Genomic DNA, 23,962 nt, shown 5'->3' with positions numbered 1-23,962 from the left:
CCCCGGGTCACTCTTGCCCTTCTCCTCTGCCTTCCACACTGCTGCTGCCGTTGGCTTGTTGAAGTTTGTATCTGATCAGGTGATTACTCTCTTAAACCTCTTAATGGTTTCCCACGTGTTGTCACGAGTAAGTTCCTCAGCAGGACGTAGGAGCGCCTGCCTTTCTCTGGCGTCCGTCCACCTCCCCGGCTCCTCTCCAGCCCCTGCCTCTTCCGTAAGCTACCCGAGCGGGTCTTATTATGCTGCTGTGCTTTTGCACGTCCTTTTTTCTTTTCCTTTACTGACTCGGCACCTCGTAGTTGGCCTAGTTGATGCGTCCTTAATCCTTCAGTGCTCATTTCCTCTCTCAGTGTTTGCAGACTTCCCCAGGCAGCAGCTTGTTCCTGCTCAGTGTCATCACGTACCTTGTGCATACTTCTCCTGTGGCACTGCTCACACCATATGTCATTGTTTGTCTGTCTTTCACCTTCCCTGCCTTTGAATAGGGACCACTTCTTACTCATCACCCCAGCACATGCTGGGCGCTCAGCAGGCGGTTGTTAAATACGTTAATCAGTGACTCTCCAAACTGACTTTGGCTCCTAGGTAGATGGTGATCCTGTAAACTGAGATGGGGGAGGGGGAGAGCGAGCAGGTTTGGGGCAAATGTGTGTTTGGCTTAGGTCTTGTTGAATTCGAGTTCCCATGCAACATCCAAGTACAGATGTATCAGTCATCCGTCAGGCATTTGTTATTCATTCATACTATAGACATTAATTGACCCAGCAAAGTTCTGTAGATATAGACCAGACTATTCCAGCATTTATATGGAAAGGCAAAGGAACTAGAATAACCAAAACAATTTTGAAAAATAAGAACCAAGTGTGAGAAATCAATCTATCCAATTTCAAGAGCTCCAGTAGTCAATACTGTCCTTACTGCTGTAGGTATAGACACACAGATCAACGAAACAGAGCAGAGAAGTCTGAAATAGACTCACACAAATATGCCCCACTAATTTTTTTTTTTTTTTTTTTTGCGGTACGCGGGCCTCTCACTGTCGTGGCCTCTCCCGTTGTGGAGCACAGGCTCCGGACGTGCAGGCTCAGTGGCCATGGCTCATGGGCCCAGCCGATCCGTGGCATGCGGGATCTTCCCGGACCAGGGCACGAACCCGTGTCCCCTGCATCGGCAGGCGGACTCTCAACCACTGCGCCACCAGGGAAGCCCTGCCCCACTAATTTTTGACCGAGACCCCCAAACAATTCAGTGGAAGGAAGATAACTTTTTTGGCAAATGGCATTGGAGCAGTTGGATATCCATACGTCCAAAAACAAAAACAAACTTCAACCTGTGTCTTACAACTTATACAAAGATTCACTCAACATGGACCACAGACTTAAATGTAACATGTAAGGCTATAAAAATTTTGGGAAAAAATTTAGGAGGAAATATTTGGTAGGTAAATTTCCTAGGGTTGACGCCAAAAGCATACTCCTTAAGGGAAATACTGACAAGTTGAACTTCATCAAAATTACTTTTGCTCTGTGATAGACCCTATCAAAAGGAAGAAAACCAAGCTACAGAGTGGGAGAAAATATTTGCAAGCAACATACCTGACAAAGGACTAGTCTCTAGAATATATATTCTAAAATATGAAACTCGGAAGTAAAACAGTCCAGTTAGAAGATCGGCAAAAGATATGAACAGTCATTTCACTGAGGAGGACGTGCAGGTAGCAAGTGAGTGCATAAAAATATGTTCAACGTCATCAGCCATTAGGGAAATACAAACGAAAAGAACAGTGAGATACCACTACACACCTATCAGAATGGCTAAAAAAAAGAAAAAAAACCCGACACCACCAAGTGCTGGTAAGGATGTGGAGAAACAGGCTCACCCATACATTGTTGGTAGGGCTGTAAAATTGGGATGTTAAATTGGCAGTTTCTTTAAAAGCCAGCCATGCAGTTACCATATGGCCCAGCTGTTGCACTCCTTGGCTTTTATCCCAGAGAAATGAAGCCTTAAGTTCACAAAAAATCTGTACGTGGATATTTATAGCGGCTTTGTTTATAATAGCCCAAACCTAGGAAAGAGCCAGATCATTCTTCCACAGGTGAATGGTTAAACAAACACACATGGTGTGTCCGTATCGTGGAGCACTATTTAGCAACGAAGAGGGAAGACCTGTTGACATGCACGACCCCTGGATGGCTCTCCAGGGAGTCATGCTGAGTGCAGAGCTAACCCCCGAAGTCGTTGACTGCACGCTTCCATTTATACAGTGTTGTTGAAGTGGAAGAGTTTTAGAAATAGAAAGCAGATTATGGGTCGCCAGGGGTTAAGGAAGGGGTGGGGGAGGGGAAGAAAGTGGTTGAGGCTGTAAAGGGCAGCACGAGGGGGCCTTGTGATGGAATGTTCTGTGTCAGTCTGTCAGTATCATGATTGTGCCAGAGTTACCATTGGAAGAAGCTGAGTGAAGGGTATATGGGAGCTCTCTGCATTATGTACAGCCACATGTGAAATCACAATATCTCGGAATAAAAAGTTTAATTTAAGAAAGTGAACCCCTCGTAGGTGGTGGTACTGTGCTCAGCATTGCAGAGTTGAGTACAGATGGGCACAGCCGGGTCTCATGCCACCCTCTGGAGGGGAGGACTTATCACGTGAATCGGGGTGCCATTACACCTGGGCTAAGTGCTGTCAAGGAGAGGTGTGAGAACTCACAGTGAGAATTTGACCTGGTCGGGGAAGCCTGGCCCGGGTAGGAGGTAGGCTAGGAAGGCTTTCCTTACAGCTGCATGACTTTGGGCCGGTTGCTGCAACCCTTGTGCCTCCGTTTCCTCATCTGTTAAATGAGGATGGGAACAGCACCTGAGATTTAGGGTTTTGGTTGTATTTAGTACCAAGCTTAGATGAGTTAGCTTGTAACATGCTTAGGATGCTGCCTGACGTAGTAAACTCTGCTTGAGAGGTTTTTTTTAAACTAATCAATTAATTTTTATTTTTGGCTGCGTTGGGTCTTTGTTGCTATGCACAGCCTTTCTCTAGTTGTGGCGAGCGGGGGCTACTCTTCGTTGCGGTGCACGGGCTTCTCATTGCGGTGGCTTGTCTTGTGGCGGAGCACGGGCTCTAGGCGCGCAGGCTTCAGTAGTTGTGGCTCGTGGGCTCTAGAGCGCAGGCTCAGTCGCTGTGGCGCACAGGCTTAGTTGCTCCATGGCATGTGGGATCTTCCTGGACCAGGGCACGGACCCGTGTCCCCTGCATTGGCAGGTGGATTCTTAACCACTGAGCCACCAGGGAAGTCCCTGCTTGAGAGTTTGTTAACTGAATAAAGGGATGCTTGAGGTGAGAGCTGAAGAATGCCTCGGAGCATTACCTAGATGAGGAGGTGAGGGTCTGTTCCAGGCTCAGGGAGCAGCTGAGCCTAGGGCAGGAGCTGGGGCCGGCCTGGTGGGGCTGAGAGGGAGACGCGCGCCCCGGGAGAGGCAGCAGAAGCCGGGCTGCGTGGGCTTCGTGCGCCGTGTGGAAGAGTTTGTCTGCTAAGCATGGTGAGAAGTGATGAAGACCTAAATCCGTGGCATGCACGGAGATGACCCATCAGACCTGCTTTTAGAAAAGACCATGCTGGCTGCTGTGTGACCAGATGACAGAGGTCAGGGTGGCGGTACATAGATCTTTGGGAACTCACTGCAGTGCACCAGGCCTTCTCCCTAGAGATTTTCATGGGTTAGCTCTCCTCTTCCTAGCTCTGCAAGAATATATTTGCAAGCTGCTGTGTCTATTATAATGTTTTGTAATGGTTTTAAATATATTTTTGACAATTTAAAAGGAAAAAATGACTTTGTAGTATTGTTTTCATTTTTTATATGCCAAATTTCAGCTGCTGTATTATGGTTTAAATAGCCTTTTGTAGTCAAGCCTGGGAATCGAGTTTGAAACCTAGAGTGATTTAACACTGGTGTCCAGATTCCTTCTGTGTATTTCTTTTATGCTACCATAGAACCTTGACTATTCCATAGCAGTGCTGTGCAATGAAAACATTTGTGCTGCAAATTCAAGACACATATGAAATTTTCAATTTCTTAGTGTACACATTAAAAAGGTAAAAAGGAAATGGTGAGATTAATTTTTTTTTTTTTTTTTTTTTGCAGTGCGCGGGCCTCTCACTGCCGCGGCCTCTCCCGCTGCGGAGCACAGGCTCAGCGGCCATGGCTCACGGGCCCAGCCGCTCCGCGGCATGTGGGATCTTCCCGCACCCCCTGCATTGGCAGGTGGACCCCCAACCAGTGCGCCACCAGGGAAGCCCGTGAGATTAATTTTATTTATTTATTTTATTTATTTTTTTTATTTATTTTATTTTATTTTTTTTCTTTTTGCGGTATGTGGGCCTCTCACTGTTGTGGCCTCTCCCGTTGCGGAGCACAGGCTCCGGACGCGCAGGCTCCGGATGCGCAGGCCCAGCGGCCATGGCTCACGGGCCCAGCCGCTCCGCGGCATATGGGATCCTCCCAGACCGGGGCACGAACCCGTATCCCCTGCATCGGCAGGCGGACTCTTAACCACTGCGCCACCAGGGAGGCCCGAGATTAATTTTAATAATATATTATATTAAACCCAGTATATCTAAAGTGTTATTTCAGCATGGAATCAATATGAAATTTTTAATGAAATCCTTGACATTCTTTTTTGCCCTGAAGTCCTACAAGTCCAGTAGGTGTTTCTCCTTAGAGCCGTGTTTCAGGACTCGTGGCTGCTGATCACACAGTTCAGCTCTGCAGGTTTCTGGGTTAATAAGAATAGTTTTTTTAAAGTTATTGAATTTATAGAAATAGGAACCCATGCAGGCCTGAGTTTAATAAACCTTTGGAACAGAGTGGGTTGCTCTTGTTATAAAGAAAGGTATGGAGTTTAGATGTCTCAGAGGTGTTCGTGAAATGAAGTTTTTAGACATTTTGAAAGGGTTAAGTTAGCAGTTATCACTAGTGGTCTTTGAGGACTTTCAGGGATAAATGTAGGAGCTATGTTGGAACTTGCTGATTGAGGGCCTACGACACAGACAGTTTTATCTTAGAGCGATTTCTCAGGCTCTATAGCCTCTAGCGAATTAACGTTCATTGACGTATGTTATCACATGTATTAGCGCTTCTAGTGTGACCGTCATGTAAAGAAGTGAAGAATAGAATGTCTGTGTCCTTTGCAAAATCTTAGCATATGTGCTTTGCTGCATCAAAATTAAAACGACTCTTGAACTATTAATCCTTATTTTCTTTTAAAAGCCTTTTAGTTATTTACTCAAGAGCCACAATATTGAATTTGATCACCTCTATGGATACTGCAGAGTTCTTAGCATAAACAGTTATTTTCATGCTATTCTATTTTAACATTTACCTTAAAATAAAACCCTTGTTTTAATTAGTATATTCTAACAAGTCTCAGTATAATAGGCTCTCTTTGGTAGAGGTAATCATAAAACATTAATAAAATTGCAAAGTGGTAAATACTTAATGTTTTCTTTGTAACTTAGGTGCTAGGTTTTGGTTATTCTCCCAAGACCAGATTAACACTGTTGTAAAGAGGATTTTGTTTATTGAAGACAGAATTCATTTCTCTTTTTTCACCTGGTTGATTGAGAAAACAGTCTGGCATTTTGACCACTATTATCCGTATATTACGTTCCAGTCACTGTGCCAGATGCTGAGACTAGAGCTCTCAAGCTTCACCTTCTCTCAGGTGGTCTTTAAGTTAGGGAATTTATATAGTATACCTTTTAAAAGTAGTTATCAGTATTTTATTTTTCTAAAAAGTGTAAAAGCTTTACAAATAATTTTTAATCGTTGCAGCTCTTTGAGGTTGTTTTTCCATGTGCCGAAGGAACATTTACTGAGGACAAGAGATTGTCTTAAAACCCTTCAAATGTTCGGTGCTAGAATTCAGCACTCGAATTGGAGTGCTTGTCACTCCATTCATCCTTTACTTTCTGTGTGTACTCATCATGACAAAGCTAAGTCTTGCTTTACCAGGCTTACTGGGTGGACCTCTCCTATGGCTTCACCTTTCAAGTCCCACACGTGAACCTCTCAAGCCTGTTGCTGGTGTCTAGCTCACTAATGTTGAACTGTCATTTGGATGTTGAGCAAGTAGATAGATGCATTTAAAACATCAAACTATTTAGGAGTTACATTGTTTTTAAAGTATGGAGTAAGAACAGTGAAACGTGTGCTTATTTGTTATCTGCTGGGAAAAAATAGAAATCGTGACCTATTATCATACTTTCATGGCTGATATTTGACCATGGGCTCTGAAGGTTTAAATTTTAAAATGGGGACTTCCCTGGTGGTGCAGTGATTAAGAATCTGCCTGCCAATGCAGGGGACATGGGTTCGAGCCCTGGTCCGGGAGGATCCCACATGCCGCAGTGCCACTAAGCCCATGCACCACAACTACTGAGCCTGCGCTCTAGAGCCCGTGAGCCACAACTACTGAGCCCGTGCACCACAACTACTGAAGCCTGCGTGCCTAGAGCCCGTGCTCCGCAACAAGAGAAGCCACCGCAATGAGAAGCCCGTGCACCACAACGAAGAGTAGCCCCCGCTCGCCGCAACTAGAGAAAGCCTGTGTGCAGCAACTAAGACCCAACGCAGCCAAAAATAAATAAATAAAATAAATAAATAAATTTTAAAATGATGAAAGGAGAATGAAATTTTAAAAACGTTTAAATGACAGTATTTTAAAATTAGTATTTGCATCTGGTAAGATATTCCAAAGGGACATACAGTTTCCCTCTCAGACCTGGTGCTTCAGCCACTGTTCCTTTTCCCTGTGGGCAGCTTTCTTGGAACTCCCTCCAGAGATGATCTGTACGTACACAACCAGTTGTGTACTGTATTTCATCCCCTACCACAGCCCCCCTTTTTCGGGGGGACCCCCCACATATATTGTAGTGTACTATAATCCCTTCTCTGTACTTTGTCTTTTAACTTAACAGTTGATCTTGGAGATTGTTTTATACCACCACCTGAAGAAATTCTTCATTCCTTTTTACAGCTTCTTGGTGAGAATAGAATTATCAAATGATCCCCCAAAACTGAACACAATAGAGTTAGCTATTGTTACAGTGAATGAAATTAGTATATATATTTTTTAATACAGAGTTCAGAAGTTTCCTTCGACTTATTAAAGTAGATAATTTTTATTATATGTTGGGAAAATGTTAAAGCCATTTTTCCCCCTTTGTTTTTTCAGATAACCAGACAGCTAAATGGAGTCTGAGCAGCTGTTTCATAGAGGCTACTATAGAAACAGCTACAACAGTATAACCAGTGCAAGTAGTGATGAGGAGCTTTTAGATGGAGCAGGTGTGATTATGGACTTTCAGACTTCTGAAGATGATAACTTGTTAGATGGTGACACAGCAGTTGGTAAGTTTGGCATTACAACTCTTAATATTTATAGTCATGAATGTCTGCTAATAAATATATACATTGTTTTATTGAGGTTAAGTTTTGGGGTTACTTTTCTTTTTAACTGTGATATTTCATGTAACATAAACTTAACCTTGGCTGTGTTGGGTCCTCGTTTCTGTGCGAGGGCTTTCTCTAGTTGCGGCGAGCGGGGGCCACTCTTCATCGCGGTGCGCGGGCCTCTCACTATCACGGCCTCTCTTGTTGCGGAGCACAGGCTCCAGACGTGCAGGCTCAGTAGTTGTGGCTCACGGGCCTAGTTGCTTCGCAGCATGTGGGATCTTCCCAGACCAGGGCTCGAACCCGTGTCCCCTGCATCGACAGGCATATTCTCAACCACTGCGCCACCAGGGAAGCCCAGACTTAACCATTTTAAGTGTGTACGATTCAGTGGCATTTGGTACCTTTACAGTGTTGTGCAGCTACCATTTGTGTCTAGTTTTCATTACCCCAAAAGAAAGCCTTGTATATGGGTAAAGTTTAAAATTTTAGTATACATAGTACAGAGGGGTATACAGCTGTAATTGGAGCTGTCAGAAGAACAGAACTGATGGGATAGAGCGAGAGAGAGGCACGTAGAAAGAGATTTATTATGAAAGATTGGCTCATGTGATTGTGAAGGCTAAGTCCCACCGTCTGCCATCTGCAAATTGGGGACCCGGGAGAGCTGGTGGTGTAGTTCCAGTCCAGACCCAAAGGCCTGAGCACCAGGGCAGCCAGTGGCGTAATCCCAGTCTGAGTGCCAAGGCCCAGACCCAGGAGTGCTGATGCCCCAGGGCAGAAGAAAGATATCCCAAATGGAGCAGAGAGCAGAGTCTGTAGTCTGCCGATTCAAATGCTTATCTCTTCTGGAAAGAGCCTCACGGACACACCCAGAAATGATGTTCTGCCAGCTATCTGGGCATCCTGAAGTCCACTCAAGTTGACACATAAAATTAACCATCACAACAGTCGTCACATCACAAGCGTGGAAAGTAATGAATTTCTACAAAGTGAACACACTCATATACCTCAGTCAAGAAATAAAACACGACTGGTTCCCCCAGAATCCTCCTCCCTTGTTCCCCCTTCCAGTTTCAAAGGTAACTATTATTTTGATTTCTATCACCACAGATTACTTTTGCAGGTATTTAAACTTCATATAAATGGATTTGTACTATATATACTCTTTTGAGTCTGGTGTCATTTACTTATGTCTTGATTCATCTGTTTTGTTTATATAGCAGTAGTTAAATTTATTTTCATTGTCGTGTAGTATGCCATTGTGTAAATATGCTGCAATTTATCTATTCTACCCATCATATATTTTTAAAGGGTATTTAGGTTTTTTAATTAAAATATAGTTTTTTAGATTTTGGCTATTAATAATAATGGTGCTGAGAATTTTCATATACATATATTTTAGTGCATATCATGTACACAATTCTGTAGGATTTATACCTCAGAATGGCATCTTAGATGACAGGGTGTGTGGGTCTCAGTGCTACTAGATATTGTTAAAGATAGTTCCAAAGTGGTTGTAACCTGTACATTCTGTCAGCAGTGTGTGACTTTTGGTTGCTTCACACCTTCACCAATACTTGATGTTATCAGTTTTTAAAATTTTAGCTATTCTAATTGTGGGTGTAGTAGTCTCATATTTTGGGTTTAATTTACATTTGCCTAATGACCTGTGAGTTTAAATGCCTTTGATATGTTGATTGGCTTTTTAGGTAGCCTCTTTTGAAGTCCTTGTTCAATTTTTTTGCCTACTTTATAAGAGTTCTTTATGCATTCTGATTGAGTCCTTTGTTAGGTTTATGTATTGCAAATGTCTTCTCTTGCTCTGTGGTATGCCTCCTTTTCACTCTTTTTTTTTTTTTTTTTTTTTTTTTGTGGTACGCGGGCCTCTCACTGTTGTGGCCTCTCCCGGGGTGCGGAGCACAGGCTCCGGACGTGCAGGCTCAGCGGCCATGGCTCAAGGGCCTAGCTGCTCTGCGGCATGTGGGATCTTCCCGGACCGGGGCACGAACCCGTGTCCCCTGCATCGGCAGGTGGACTCTCAACCACTGCGCCACCAGGGAAGCCCCCTTTTCACTCTTAATGGAATCTTTTGATGAAGGTGTCGTCAATTTTAATGAAAAGCAGTTAATCTTTTCCTTTATTTTTTATACTTTTTTGTGTTCTGTTTAAGATAGCTTCTCATACCTCAAGGTCAAGAAGATATTCTCTCGTTTTCTCCTAGAAGTTTTATTTTTTGTGTCTTTCGCATTTAGATTTATAATCTACCTGCAATTAATTTTTATATGTGATGTGAGTTAAGTGTTCAGATTCATTTTTTTCCCCATATGGATAACTAGTTGGCCCCTATATTGAAAAAACCTTCCATTCTCCAGTGTACTGCACTGACATCTTTGTCATCTGTCAAGTAGATTTATTTCTGTAGGTCTGTTTCTTGACTTTTTACTCGGTTACCTTGAAATATTTGGCTATCTTTGTACCAAAACCCAGCATATATATGAGTTTTGTTTTTCACATTGGTTTTATGTAAATGTAGTCCATTTACATTTAATGTAACCACTGATATATTTAAGTTCAAATCTATATTTATGCTCTATTTGTCACAGCTGTTTTTTTTTCCTTTCTTTCTTTCTCTTCCCCCCAGTACCCTGTTAGTTATGCATTCTCTTATATTCTGTTTGGTGGGTTACTCTAGAGATTATAACATGCACTCTTATTAGTTCTACTATAAATTACTACTTTTACCACTTTATGGGAAATGTTAAGGGCCTTACGATACTTTACCTCTTTTTATCCCCCCTCCTGCTTTTTGTGCCATTGTTATCCTCTCTGTTAATTCTTTATATATTTTAAACTGCATGAGACATTATTATTGTCATCTTATGTCAATGCCTAATTAGATTTTGTGGCTTTACTTTTTCCATTGCTCTTCATTCTATCCTGCATTTTCATGTTTCTGTCTGGGATAGTTATCTTTCTGCCTGAAGAACTCTCATTAGTATTTCTTTTAATTATAATCTACTAGCAATAAATTCACACAGTTACAAGCCTTTGTTTCACCTTTGTTTTTGAAGGATATTTTTGCAGCTGTATTCCAGATCTACAGTTTTCTTCTTTGAACACTTTAAAGATGTAATTTTGGTGTCATTTGCCTTCTGCTGAAAAGTCAGCTATCAGTTGTGTTTTCCCCTACTCTGGCTTCTTTTAAGGCTTTTTTCTTTGTCTTTGGTTTTTCAGAAGCTTAACCATAGTGTGCCTAACTGGTTTTCTTTGTATTTATTCTGGCTGGGGTTACTAGAACTCCTGAATTGTGACTTGATTTTTTAATTTATTTTTAATTTCATCTTTGGATAATTTTGACCAGTGTGTCCTCACATACTGTTTCTGCCATCTCCCCTGCTCCCCCCCCACCCTTGCTTTTAGGACTCCAATCACATGTGTTACATCTTTTCACTGAGATCCTTGCGTCTCTTATGCTCGTTTCTGTATTTTCCTTTTCTCATTTGGCTTTTTCAACTCATTCAGGTAAATACCGGGGAACATGATAGCTGGATCAAATACTATGTTTAGTTTTGTGAGAAACTGCCAGACTGTCTTCCAAAGTGGCTGTACCATTTTGCATTCCCACTGGCAATGAATGAACGTTCCAGTGCTCCACATCCTTGTCAGCATGTGGTGGTGTCAGTGTTCTGGATTTGTTGCAACAGGTGTGTAGTCCTATCTCATTGTTTTCTATCAAGTTTTGAATTTCAGTTATTTATCAGTCATAAAATTTCCATTTGATTATTTTTTTCTTTATTTTTTTGGCTGCATTGGGTCTTAGTTGCGGCACGCAGGGTCTTCGTTGAGGCATGCAGGATCTTTCGTTGTGGTGCGGGCACTTCCTTGTGGCGCATGGGCTTCTCTCTAGTTGTGGCGTGCAGGCTCCAGGGTGCGTGGGTTCTGTAGCTTGCGGCACGCAGGCTCTCTTGTTAAGGCTTGCAAGCTCAGTAGTTGTGGCACGTGGGCTTAGTTGCCCCATGGCATGTGGGATCTTAGCTCCCTGACCAGGGATTGAACCCGTGTCCCCTGCATTGGAAGGCAGAAGTCCCTCCATTTGATTATTTTTAAATAGACTTCTGTATTCTGGGAGAAATTCTGTTTGTGTGTGTGTGTGTGTTTTTTTCCATATTAATCACTTGTTTAAAGTCTGTGTCTGAGTCTTCTAATGTATGGATCACCTGTGGGTCTGTATCTTTTGCCTCTTTTTTCTCTTGGTTTTCAGTCTTTTGGCCCTGACTGTGGATGGGCTTTGTAATTTTTTTACGGAATGCTGGATTATAGATGCTCTGGATGATATCTTCACCGTAGTGTATTTAGTTTTTTTTGGCAGGCAGGTAGTCTAGGATCCAGTTACAATGATCCCATGAAAGGTGGAGAGAATTTGCAGCCTGGTTTCAGACTTTCTGAGGGTTAGTCTATTTTGGACTGACTTTATTTTTAGGGCACAGCCCCTTGAGGATTTTAGTAGAAAGCCTACTAAAGTGTGTTTACGAAGACTCTTTCTCTTTTTGGGGCCCTGAAATTCAGTTTCTATCTCTCTGACATTTTGAAACTGATGACAGCTCTGCTTATCATTTTAGTCTCTTAACCACTGCCATGTGCTTGGTTTCTCAGCCTCTTGCTCATGAAGTTTAGGAATTGTAGATATTTTTAGGGAAAGGCATCATGGCATGAACTGTTCTCTTTTCTCCAGGATGTTCGCCCATTCAAGTCCACTTGCCTTGGTGGTTTTGTCTCCGTGGCCCCGTGAGACTGGCAAAAGCTCCCAGCTGGGCCTCTCCGTCACGGTGCTGCTCTGAACCAGGAAACGACTCAGGGCAAACAGTGACCAAGGCTGTTGGGTTTACCTGTTTCACTTCTTCTCACAATGTTGGCACTTCAGCTTCTCACTGCCTTGTGTCTTCTCCAGCTATTTTGTTAAATGTTCTTTGATTTAAAAACAGCAGCAGCAGTATTTTGCTGTTATTAATCATTGGCTCGCCTCATCATTGATGGAGATTTTCCTAATTTTAACTACAAGTTATAAACCAGCTAAACACATGTATTCATAATTTGAAAAATCAGGTGAAATTTAACAGCAAACCCACTTTTCTGTGTTTAAGTGGCTCCTTGGCCCTGTATGTGAACCAGAGAAGTAACGCAGGGCAGTAGAAAGACACAGGAGGACCTAGCTCTTTCCAGCTTTCCACACTGCCGTCCAGTGTTGGTGATGTCTTCACTCATGGTTTTCCAAAGGACACAGTGTCACGTAGGAAGGAAGGGGCAAGGGGGGAAGAAAGGGTCTTTTTTCTTTTCTTTATCAGGGAGGACACTTTTCTAGATCACAGAACACACTCTTACATCACTGGCCAGAAGTAGATTACATGACCTCACCTAGACTGATCACTGACTAGGAGGCTTATTGACTGGTTAGAGCAATCATGATTTATTCCTTGCATTTAGGCACATTACCAACCAAACAAAAGGTTCTGTGAACAAGGGAGAAGTTGGAATGACCGTAGGGTAAGCAACCATTAATGTTTCTCATACAGAGCCTGTCCTCTGAGTTAGCCTAGTTGAAGGTACAAGTTGTGGAACAGCAGTTGATGACAACTATCTAAGTGTCAAATTGGGTGGTGCAGATTATAAATTTTACATCTCGCGAAGAGGACATTATTTCAGTACCTGTTTAGAATTGTGGAGTGTTCTGGAAAGGGAGATAATGCATGAAGGCCCAGTGGTAGGAAAAGGTATTAGGTTGTGAGACAGTGAATGTCCTTGGTAGGATGGTGGTATCCTTTCTTTCAGCAGAGCTGAAGTGGTTCTGTTCACAGTAGCTGGGAGAGGACAGTCCTGTGGTGGAAGTGCGGGCCTCAGAGAGACCTCCCTGCCCGGGCCAAGGCAGGTGCCCAAGAAGAGAGCTCATCTCTGTGTCTGCTCTGTGTATGGAGCATGGACATAGACAGTGGACAAGCAGTTGAGTCTTAAATATTCTTTTATGACTCAATATCTCTCTAGAATACCAAAGGATAATTAATCACTGGAAAGAACTGGTAGTGTTTGGCATATGTATTGAGTAGAAATCTTATGTTCATCGGCTTTCAAGTTGTAGACCTGAACTTACATCTTGGCTGTGCCAGTTACTCACCCTGTAACCCTTGCAAGTCACTTTACCTGAGTTTTTTCCTCTGTAACTAGCAGTGGTACCCTTTTCTCCTGTGTTCCTTCCCCTTTAGGTGTATTAGACTTTGTTCCCCCAACTTGAACAATTTCCTTTTAATTTAGCATTCAAGTGAGGTGTCAGGAACATTTCTGGTAGTATTAAAAAGAGAGATAGCTCTAACACTAAAATCCGACTCTGGATTAGGATTTAGGTTGTAGAGATAAACCACTTTGGACTCCCCTGACTCCAGTGGATAATTGAGTTACTTATTTGTTACATAGCTAGCCCTTGTTTTGAAAACAAAGAGATGGACCCAGATCTCAAAAATGAAATCAGGGCTTCCCTGGTGGCACAGTGGTTGAGAGTCCGCCTGCCAACGCAGGGGATACGGGTTCGTGCCCCGGTCCGGGAGGATCCCACGTGCCGCGGAGCGGCTGGGCCCATGAGCCATGGCCGCTGAGCCTGCGCGTCCGGAGCCTGTGCTCCACAACGGGAGAGGCCACAACAGTGAGAGGCCCATGCACTGCAAAAAAAAAAAAAAAAAAAAAAAAAATGAAATCAGCCTTGTCTGCTCAGAGTGACTCCTAAATAATCCAGAACACACTGTGACTAAAAAATAGAAGTTATCCTTAACAATGATGACTAATTAGTAGTATCGAAAATCTAAACTAGTGAAAAGCTGAAAAATTAGGCTTGATGTGTATTTATATTAAGTATATTGAGTGAGTCACTTTAGTCTAAAATTCAGGTTCTTTGGAAAATGCAAAATTTTTCATTACAAGTAGCAGGAAGAGAGTGCCAAGGTTTTGTCATCAGAGTTGCATTCATTAAAGAGAACCATAAGGTTCTTGCTTCATTGAAGATGAAACACGAGCGTTCCTCTGTACAACTGCAGTGTTATTCTTAAATGTACGGCTCTCACTGGGAGTAAGAAGACTGACTGACGGGGTAAAAACTAGAGTCGGCCTCTGTTCAGCAAATTAACTCTCAACGATTAATCTGTGTTAATGACGGTAATGAGTCTAACATTTAGATTCTTATATCCCTCTTCGTCATGCGTGAATTGTGAATAGTGTGGCTTACTTGCTGTATCAGGAGTCACTCCCAGCTTTCTAGATTGTGTGTAAATGGTAGTGTCACAAACCGAGAGAGGAAGTGGGCAAGGAACGGTAGCATCCAGAGGGCTCACTCCTGATTGCTTCCATGTCCTGTCTCTAGAGAACCTTAAACAAACTTTGGAAATACTAAATTCAAATGTCAGGTGTTATGTTTTTTTCCAAGACCTTGGGACATGTAATCACTGGGAATGGAATGCAGAGACATCACATAGATTGTTGTATTCTGTTTCACCTATGTATCGCATCCTGAGCCTCAGAACCCAGAAACCACGTACAGCTGTGTGGGCTGAGAGGTGGATTGTTCTGTTGTAGGTCTTGTGACCCTTCTACCTCTGCTCAGACGTAACTTACCTTCTGAGCTGTTACAAGAGATTCCAGCAGTCTCATTTGCATATCTACTGTTAGATTTAGCTTTATTCACAATGTCGTGATTTCATTGGTCACCTACCCTCTGGCGGGTGTGTTTGTCAAAACTGTCTCTACTAGAAATGTCAGCAGGAAAGGCCTGGCGACGTGGGTGCAGAGGGACCATGCCAGAAGCTGGCCGACCATCTACAGGATACCTCTTAGGATATGGCCAAACCTCACAGTCCAGGGTCCAGTCCTTTGTCCTGCAGACACAGAAGCATGGTATCAGCCCCAGGGAACTGAGCTGCTTCTTAGAAGTGGATTCAGATTAACCAGGATCTTATATCTTGTTAGGTAAAAGTGCTCATGTATTTACAGTGAGTAATATGCTAATGCTTTACTTCATTTGAAAGAAAGGACGTAAAGCAGCGTATAAAGATACACGAAATTCAGTAATCAACATAAGTATTTGAGAAGGCTGAAGCAAAGGGAAAACAGGTTGAAATGACATAAAATGTAGAGATGAATGAGGCCAATGAAAACTTACTAGCGACATAGTACTTACTTTCTGAGGGGAGACTAGGAATTTGGCTCTAATCTTTGTAGCAGCAAGTGAAATGAGGGAACCTGTTTGGTTAAGTGATTCACAGTGTTTATGAGAGAAAAACCCAATCAGTTTCTCAGCAGAAGCCCTATTGCTGATATTAAGATAATCCATTTTTGAGTAACTTTATGAAGTGGTTCCTATCTATGTACTAGACTGATTTTCAAGACTATGCTTGGAGTAAACAGCAGTGCTCTTCACAGGGCTTTTGTGATAACATCCATCAGTATTGCTGACTTGAATCACAAGACCTAATTCCACAAGGGTACTGTATTATATGGTACAGGCATTGATTATTTATGATGATCTGGCAGGATCCATAGATGTATTTTAGAGTATCTTGGAATAGATGGACAGTATGAAGCGTTTCAGAAGTCATCAAGGTATATTATTATTGTGATTTTTTTTTTGCTGTAGGTTTGATATATATTAGATAGCAGTGATTTTAGAATTATATTTTGGAATTATAACGGAGCTATTTACTTACATTCAGCTCGTTTTCCTTAAGAAGTTGAAAAGCCTAATAAAACCTAAGACTGAATAAAAGCCACTAGAAGGCCTCTTAATGAAAAGTGGGCAGGGTTGGGGGTCTTTGTTTTGAAAATAATTTTGTGCCTACTGGAAGTCATAGGTAAATGATTAACAGAAGGTCCAAAACTTATGTTCCATGTGACAAGGTCATGATGATTGCAGCTATGATAGATTTTAAAGGGAGTAGCTACCACAGACATTAAAAAAAAAAAAGTATCCACAAAATGCCTGGCTTTGACTAATATTTATGTATACCTTTTAAGGCAATAGTTCTCAGACCTTTTGTTCTCAAGATACCTTTGTATTCTTAAAAGATTATAGAGGACCCTAACAAGCTTTTTTTTTTTTAATGTAGGTTATAGCTATCCATACTTACCATATTAAAAATTAAATTTCAGTCCTTTATTAATTCACTTAAAAATAACAATAACTAGTTATATTATAACATTAATAACACTTTTTATGAAAAAATAACTTTTCCAAAGTAAAAATAAATTGAGAAGAGCGACGTTTCATGTTTCACTATCTCTAATGTCTGGCTTCATAGGAAACATCTAGATTCGTAGATCTGCTTCCTCATTCAACCTCGTGTAATGTGTTGTTCAGTTGAAACCCATGAGAAATAGGTAAGAAAATTTGGCCTTATACAAATACATAGTTAAAGAAGAAATAATTTCATAGCCTTTGCAGATCATTGTGGATATCCTGCTTTGATACTACACCCAAACTCGACAGAGGGTAATTTCTTAAAGGTTAATTGCAATGTGGTAAGTGAACCCATACTAATGAACTTTCTGCGTTGCGTTACATTAAAATCCATTGACCTATCTTGTGCTTTTGAGTGGATCTGTTACCCATGCATGCTTTTATAATATGCATTAGTCCTTTGGAAATTAAGGCACTGATTTATCAGTTTGCTAGGGTTGCGGTAGCAAAGTACCACAGACTGGGTGGCTTAAACGACAGAAATTAATTTCCTCACAGTTCTGGAGGCTGAAGGTCCAAGATGGAGGTTTTGGCAGGGTTGTTCATTTCCTCTGGGGCCTCTCTCCTTGGCTTGTAAATGGCAGTCTTCTCCCTGTGTCCTCACATGGTCTGTGTATATCTGTGTCCTCATCGCTTCTTCCTTGAGGGTACTAGTCCTACTGGATTAGGCCTTGCCCCAGTGACCTTACTGAGCCTCAGTTACCTTTTTAAAGGCCTTACCTCCAAGTCTGGTCACATTCTGAGGTGCTGGCGGCGAGGGCTTTTATCATACACGTCTGGTGGGACACGGTTCAGCCCATAATTCAGATTTATGCAGATCTTGCTAATGTTCACACATTTTATTACAGAAAACCAACAAGTCACATTTTGTTGCCACCAATCCCACAATCCCATCAGACGTCTTTAAGTGCTGGGCAGCTCTCAGGCTCACACTGGTGAATACAGGTTTTTCAAAATTTAATTTTTGCTTTTCCTCAAGAAGGAACCATTGTTCCACGGTATACACAAAAAAGGCTTTGTGTATTCTTCCCGTTCAAAGGATGTATACTCAAGAGTTGCGATTTCGTAAAGCGAATAACTTTTACTGTTTTATGAAGGACGTTTGGAAGGGAAACAGGCCTTTGTTCTCCCGTGGTGACATGGTGGCACAGAGTACAGTGCCTGCTGGTCCATCTTGGTGCCCCTGCTTGGCTTTGTGCTAGGTGCCAGCCATGCACCTGCTATTGCTCATGTACCATAAATACTGGAGAGTGAAAAAGACAGATGCTGTTGTGGAGGCTCACTGACCCTCCCACCCCCACTCCGAGATTCCGAGGGCCTGTAAACAGGTTACTTTACATGGTAGAAGGACTTTCCAGTTTTGAGTAAGTGAGGAGTCTTGAGATGGAGCGATTTCTCTTGGATTATCTGGGTAGCTCCTTGCAAGGCGGAAGCAGGAGGCTGAGTCCGAGACCCAAGCCTGGGGTACTAAGAGGAAGGGGCCGCGGCCCAACCGGAGAAGGAAGCTGAAAAGGGCAAGGGGAGAAGTCTCCCCCAGAGCCTCCAGAAGGAGCGCATCCCGGCAGACACCTTGATTGTGCACGCCTGACTTCCGCCGCTGGAAGAGAACACATTTGTGTTGTTTCAGACCACTCAGTTTGTGGCAATCTGTTACAGTAGCAATAGGAAACTGGTGCAAATGTATCATTTCAGTCATACACAAATGTGTTATTATGAAAATGTTTTAACCCCACAGACCCCCTGAAAAAGATCTTGGGCATCTCCAGGGGGTCTGCGGGGCACACGTGCCCATACTGTGAGAATTATGACTTAAGATAAGCCAGCTGCAAAATGCACATTGGGTAACTGAATAAGGTGACTTGCTGTGTTGTATTATAAGCTGTAAGAATGGAAGGGCTTATACAAAAAGGGTAAAATCTGTTTGTATAATGTGATCCCAGTTCTCTTAAAATACTATATACACACACATACCCCACACAAATTTGGAGGGAGATACACCAAAATAATGATTTTTTTCCCTGGGTGATGGAATTTTATTTTTTTAATGCTTTGCAGTGTTTTCCAAATTGTCACCAATTTGTCTTCAGATTTAGAAAACTGAGCCAAAACTTCCAACTCACTATAAGGTGTATTTGTCAATGTAGGAAGATAGAACATATTTCATGAATAGTTTAACTTGCTTTATAACTTAAAATTTAGCCATGTGGCAAATGGGCCTTCTCTGGTTCTCTTGTGCTGGGCGTTGTAAATGTCAGGCTGGGGCGTGTGCCTGGCCGGCATATCTCCAGGTCTTTGAACATGTTTCCTCTGCCTGTAATACCAGTTAGTACATGTGCTTTGCTTCTCAGGTTACACCTCACGCCCCTAGAAGGCCTTCCCTGACTTCTCAGGTTTGGCTTGGGGGCCTCTCCTGTGTTGTGAACTGTGTTGCTTCTGTTGTATGTTTGCTTTCCTGACTTTTCTTATTTGTTTTGGTTGTAGCTTGCCTTCCTCCTAGACTAAGCCCACTACCTTTCTGTCTAATTATCCTACTAATTTGTGTTGGCCAGTAAGTCATTTATTTTTCTGTCTGCGTTGTTCTGTTTAGAGCTGATCCATTATGTACTGATGACATATCTTAACTCTTGATGAGCAATGCTATTTTCCTCATTTCTAAATGTTGTGGGGCTGGGATACTAGTGAACCGTGGACAGCCACGGATGTTGTTTATTTCATCCTCCCTTCTTACGTGTTTAATCTATTGGCATACATCCAGTAGAAGCTTGTTAAAAGTTGGCTACTTTATAAAATATTCATCTGTTTAACATATTAGCTAGTCTTATTTTATAGTGTTTAGGAGTCATCTTTCCTTTTTATTTATTGAACGAATATTGGTGTATTGAGAAGAGTTTTGGTTTAACTGGACATCTATGAAGCCAGTAGGATATTCAGTGGAGTGGTAGGAACTGTCATTCACCCATGTTGTTACAGCTGTATTGCACAGGGGCCCAAAGTGGCAGTGTCATCGTCATCCAGGAGGGAAAAGGCACAGGCTGGAATATACTGTCTATGTTACATCCAGCTCCCTGACGGTAATCACTGTCATCACTTCTGTTTCTCATTTTTCTTATCTGAAAAATGAAGACAAAATATCAAATCTATTCTACCCACTCAACTCAGATTAGTTTTGAAAACAAAATAGAAGAATATAGTAAAAGAAATGGTGCCAATGTTGCTATTATACCTGAGAGTCCTTTGTGGCAGTTTTGGCTTTGGGTGCTCAGAGGTTAAACTTACTTACACTTAGTGTAGCCATTAAACAGATTGCATCATGACATTCACGTAGATTATCCTGGGTTCACAATAATCTTATATGGTTAACTTCAGGGCTTAGTGGTGACTTGGCTTGCCTTGGAGGAGTGCTAATTCTAGACCTGGGGCAGGGAAAGTACAAGATGAGCCCAGGGTATGTGTAGTACCAGAGGAAGGAAGTGCTCAAAGACAAAAAGATGAAGGCGTGTCAAAGGAGCACTGAAACTAACCTGAGAGAGTACCTAGTGACCAAACCTGGAAGCATTTGAGCAAAAACCAATAAGGTAGAATTGGATTATAACCAAAGTGTAAGATAAATATAAATGAGTACATATACATACAAATAAATAAATGGGGGGGAAAAGACAAGTCTCCCATGTAGAATTCCAAATAATTTATGTAGCTATTCCACCCTCATGGAGGAAGAGCTTAATTCCTACCTCCTCCTTTGAGGGTGGGCTAGACTTAGTGACTTACTTCCAAAGAATAGAGGAGGGGAAAATGGTAACTCTGCAGTGTAGAAAGCTGGCGAACACTGTTATAGCCGAGTACTGGACGTTCCCACCAGCCCTGAGGCCATGTGGATGTCACATACCCCCAGTATGTGACGAGAAGGGCACTTGCCTTTGTGATATTCTTTCCAAAGACCCATAACCCCAGTCTAAGCACAAGAGAAACAATAGGCAAAGCTAGACTGAGGGCATGTTTTACAGGACAAGGTCATGAAAAACAAGGAAAGACTGAGAAACTGTCAAGACCAGAGGAGTGGAGGGAGATGCATTGACTAAATGCAATGTGATGCCCTGGATGGGACCCTGGAATAGAGACAGGACAGTAAAAGAGAAGCTGGTGAGCCAGAGAATGTCTGGGCTTGACTTAGTGGTAACGTACCAATGTCAGTTTCTTAGCTGAGAAAAATGTGCCCTGGACACATAAGATGTTAACAGTCTGGGAAACTGAGTGAGAGGGACTCGGGACCTCTTTGTACAATCTTTGCAACTTTTTTTTATAAATCTAAAATTAGTCCCAAGTAATGTTTATTGTAAAATATGGGTAGGAAAGAATTAACTTGTAAATAATAAAAGCAGATGTGCTTATTGCAGAAGATGTGAATGAGAAAAGGTAGTAAATTGAGACCACTCGTAACCCTGCTACCCATGGATAGCTGACAGTTTTCGTATCTTTTTTCTAGACTTAATTCTATGTATGTTCCATTCAGCAAATAATTCTTAGCCTCCTTTAGGGGCCAGGCACCATGCCAGGAGCTCGGGATAGAGCAGCAAACAAGAGTGATGTGAGTCTGTCTCATGGAGTCTGGGCTCTACTGAGAGAGAGCGAGCGCCATTACAATAAGTGATAATCCCACGAGAACCAGTTACAGTGGTGTTGTGGGAAATGCTGTAGAGAAGCAGTACGGGCGTGAGGACATGTTGGGGGGAAATCTAAGATGCACCATTGGAGGCGAGAACTGAAAAATGAGGGGTCGGGCGGGTGAGGGAGGGTGGAGCGGGGGCCCTGGGAGTTCGTACAGGCGGGGGACCCTCAGGGAGGAAGGAGCTAGGAGCTAGAGGCGGAAGGGGCTGAGGCTGAAGAGGTAGTTAAGCGAGGTTGAAATCCTGCATTTTAAGGTTTGGGCACTTTTTCCTAAAGAGTGACGGGGGAGTAACATGTTAGTAATTTTAGAAGATGATTCGGCTGCCATGTGAGCAGGTGGGTTGGAAGGTAGTGAGGGCAGGGAGGTAGGTGTGGTAGGTCAAAGGGAGGTGATGGATCTCTGACGGGCAGAGTGACGGATGCAGAGCAGACGGGTTCAGTGTAGCTTCTGAGGTGAAACCAGGCAGACGTGCTGATTGTTTGGATGTGGTTTGGGGGTGAAAGGAGAGTTAAGCGTTCTGTATTCCTAGCGCATGAAGCTGGTGATGCCATATATGAGTGGGACCTTTTTCAGTTAATACTCAAAGCATTGCCTTGTGTTACAAAAGCTTACCTTAATAATTTTTAATGGTTGCGTAATATTTGAACACATGAATGTATTCTAAATTCCTAGCAAAAATTACTGGGAGGAAGGCATTTATTAATATCTGTTTATGTGTAGTGAATACAGTGGTTTGAAAATGGGTGGTAGAATTGTTGCTAAAGACTCTAAATGCTGCTAAGACAGTTGGAGCTGGTCGCTTCCTGTGAACAAGAATAATGAAGTTCTTTGTTTGATGTCAGCGGCAGGTAGAAAACATTAATAAAGTAAGCCAAGAGTAATTTTTTAGTGAACTCAGTTCCTCGCATGGAGATTTGTAAGCAAAAACAAATTACTGATAGCGTAAAGTTGTGGTATAACTCAGAAATCCAAGAAATGCATTCTGAGTTAGGATAATCTGACTTTGCTACAGCTTTTCAGAGGTTACGTTTGTTCATGATGTCATCAGTAGGCGACAAGTTGTTTTTAGTTTCATCTGGCATCTACCTATGACATTGGTGGCTTGGTTCTAATGAGTGAGGCATTTGGCCCTAAAGTTGAATTTGGCAACGTAAATTCAACCCTTTTAAAAACATGAAATGGTTAAATCGTGAATCCTCAGTCAAGGGTTTTTTAGAAATTCTTAAAATCAAGTTAATAAAACACTGCACTACCATTTAATGGTTATCTGTCAGCAGAAGGTCAAAACTCTTTCAAACAGTCTACTCAGAATTATTTTTAGAAATGAGCAAATAATTCTAGGGTTCATCTGATACTTATTCTAAGCAGTGTTCTTAATACGTTTGACACCCTTCACCTTCTGTTGACAACTACCTTGTAAACATTTTCTGCACCTGTATTTCCTACCTAATATGTGTGGAGTAGGGAACTTCCCAAATTTGTGTGCTTGGATAAGGGTTAGGTCACACATTTAGGGAGAACTAACCCATACTAAGTTTATGAAGTGCTATAATTCAAGATGTTACTAAAAAGAACTTGGTATTGTAAAGTGGTGCCTTGATGAAATTAGCCTAAAATACCAATGGAAAGCCAATCAAATACTGGTTGGATATCCTCAGGAAGGTCATTGGAAAGAAGTGAGCTTAGTTTTGATTTTCATATATAGAGCCTGAGGATCTGTACCTCAAATGTCACCTGTAATTATTGTCTTGCTCCACAAAAAGAAGTCCATAGAAAGTTAACTAAAATTACTCGGTCAATGAATAATTGTTGGGTACATGTACTCTACCCCTCTTACCCTAATGTCATGATGTAATGAATTGACTCTGTTCTTGTGCACGTAGAGCATTACTTATGAACTGTTCTTGGGAGAATTGAGAAAATAGTCGGGTAAATCCCATTTTGTGTTGTGGTTCCAGTTAAAAATTTCAGTTGAAAAAGGCTTCAGGAGTTATGAACTAAGCCTATAAAATCATCCGCTGAAGTAAATACATAAAATCATAGGGAGTCTGTGGACCTGTTTAAACATTTCTAAAACACTATCATTTAGAGGAAGTTCTTTGGAAGAACCTGTGCTTAGAACAAATGAAAGTCAGTGTAGATACTTACGAACCTGTTATCTGTAACTGATTGACACTGTAAATAAGATTTGACTAGAGAGATTTAGGATAGGGAAGAAAAAAAGAGTAATAAATCCACACTAAATGTTAGTAGAATTAGAGATATTTAGGATAAATTTCTAACTTTTCAGACTTTTAAATTGTGAGGTATAACATGTCAGAAAAATGCGTAAAGCATACTTGTGCAGCTTAATGAATTATTACAAGGCAAGCACCTTTGCAACCCACTCAGGTTAAGAAAATAAAGGATTACTGTACTCCAGAAGCTTGCTGATCACAACCCCTTCCCTTTCCCTAGAGATAAATACTGTTTTCTCTTTGTCTAGTCACTTTTTTCACTTTACTTTATGGTTTGAGCATCTAAGTATGCATCAATGGGATTATAATTTAGCTTTGCCCTGTTTTTGAAGGTTAAATAAAT

At 41.9% G+C, this 23,962-nt stretch overlaps 1 protein-coding gene across 4 annotated transcripts in view; it reads left to right on the top strand.

Moving 5' to 3' along the window:
* Nucleotides 1-23,962, top strand: part of CLCN3 (chloride voltage-gated channel 3) — an 84,629-nt gene that overhangs the window by 5,058 nt on the left and 55,609 nt on the right. For 3 of the 4 annotated variants that reach the window (XM_060102675.1, XM_060102671.1, XM_060102672.1), the window contains exon 2: nt 7,228-7,403. The exons of the other annotated variant lie outside the window; for it this stretch is intronic. In XM_060102675.1, the coding sequence (XP_059958658.1) occupies nt 7,244-7,403 (160 nt within the window). In that variant the 5' untranslated portion in view covers nt 7,228-7,243. The remainder of the gene's footprint in view (nt 1-7,227; nt 7,404-23,962) is intronic. 4 annotated transcript variants of the gene reach the window in all.

This window comes from Mesoplodon densirostris, chromosome 6 (genome assembly GCF_025265405.1).
Source record: "Mesoplodon densirostris isolate mMesDen1 chromosome 6, mMesDen1 primary haplotype, whole genome shotgun sequence".
NCBI lineage: Eukaryota > Metazoa > Chordata > Mammalia > Artiodactyla > Ziphiidae > Mesoplodon > Mesoplodon densirostris.
This window is presented reverse-complemented; position numbering and strand designations above follow the sequence as displayed.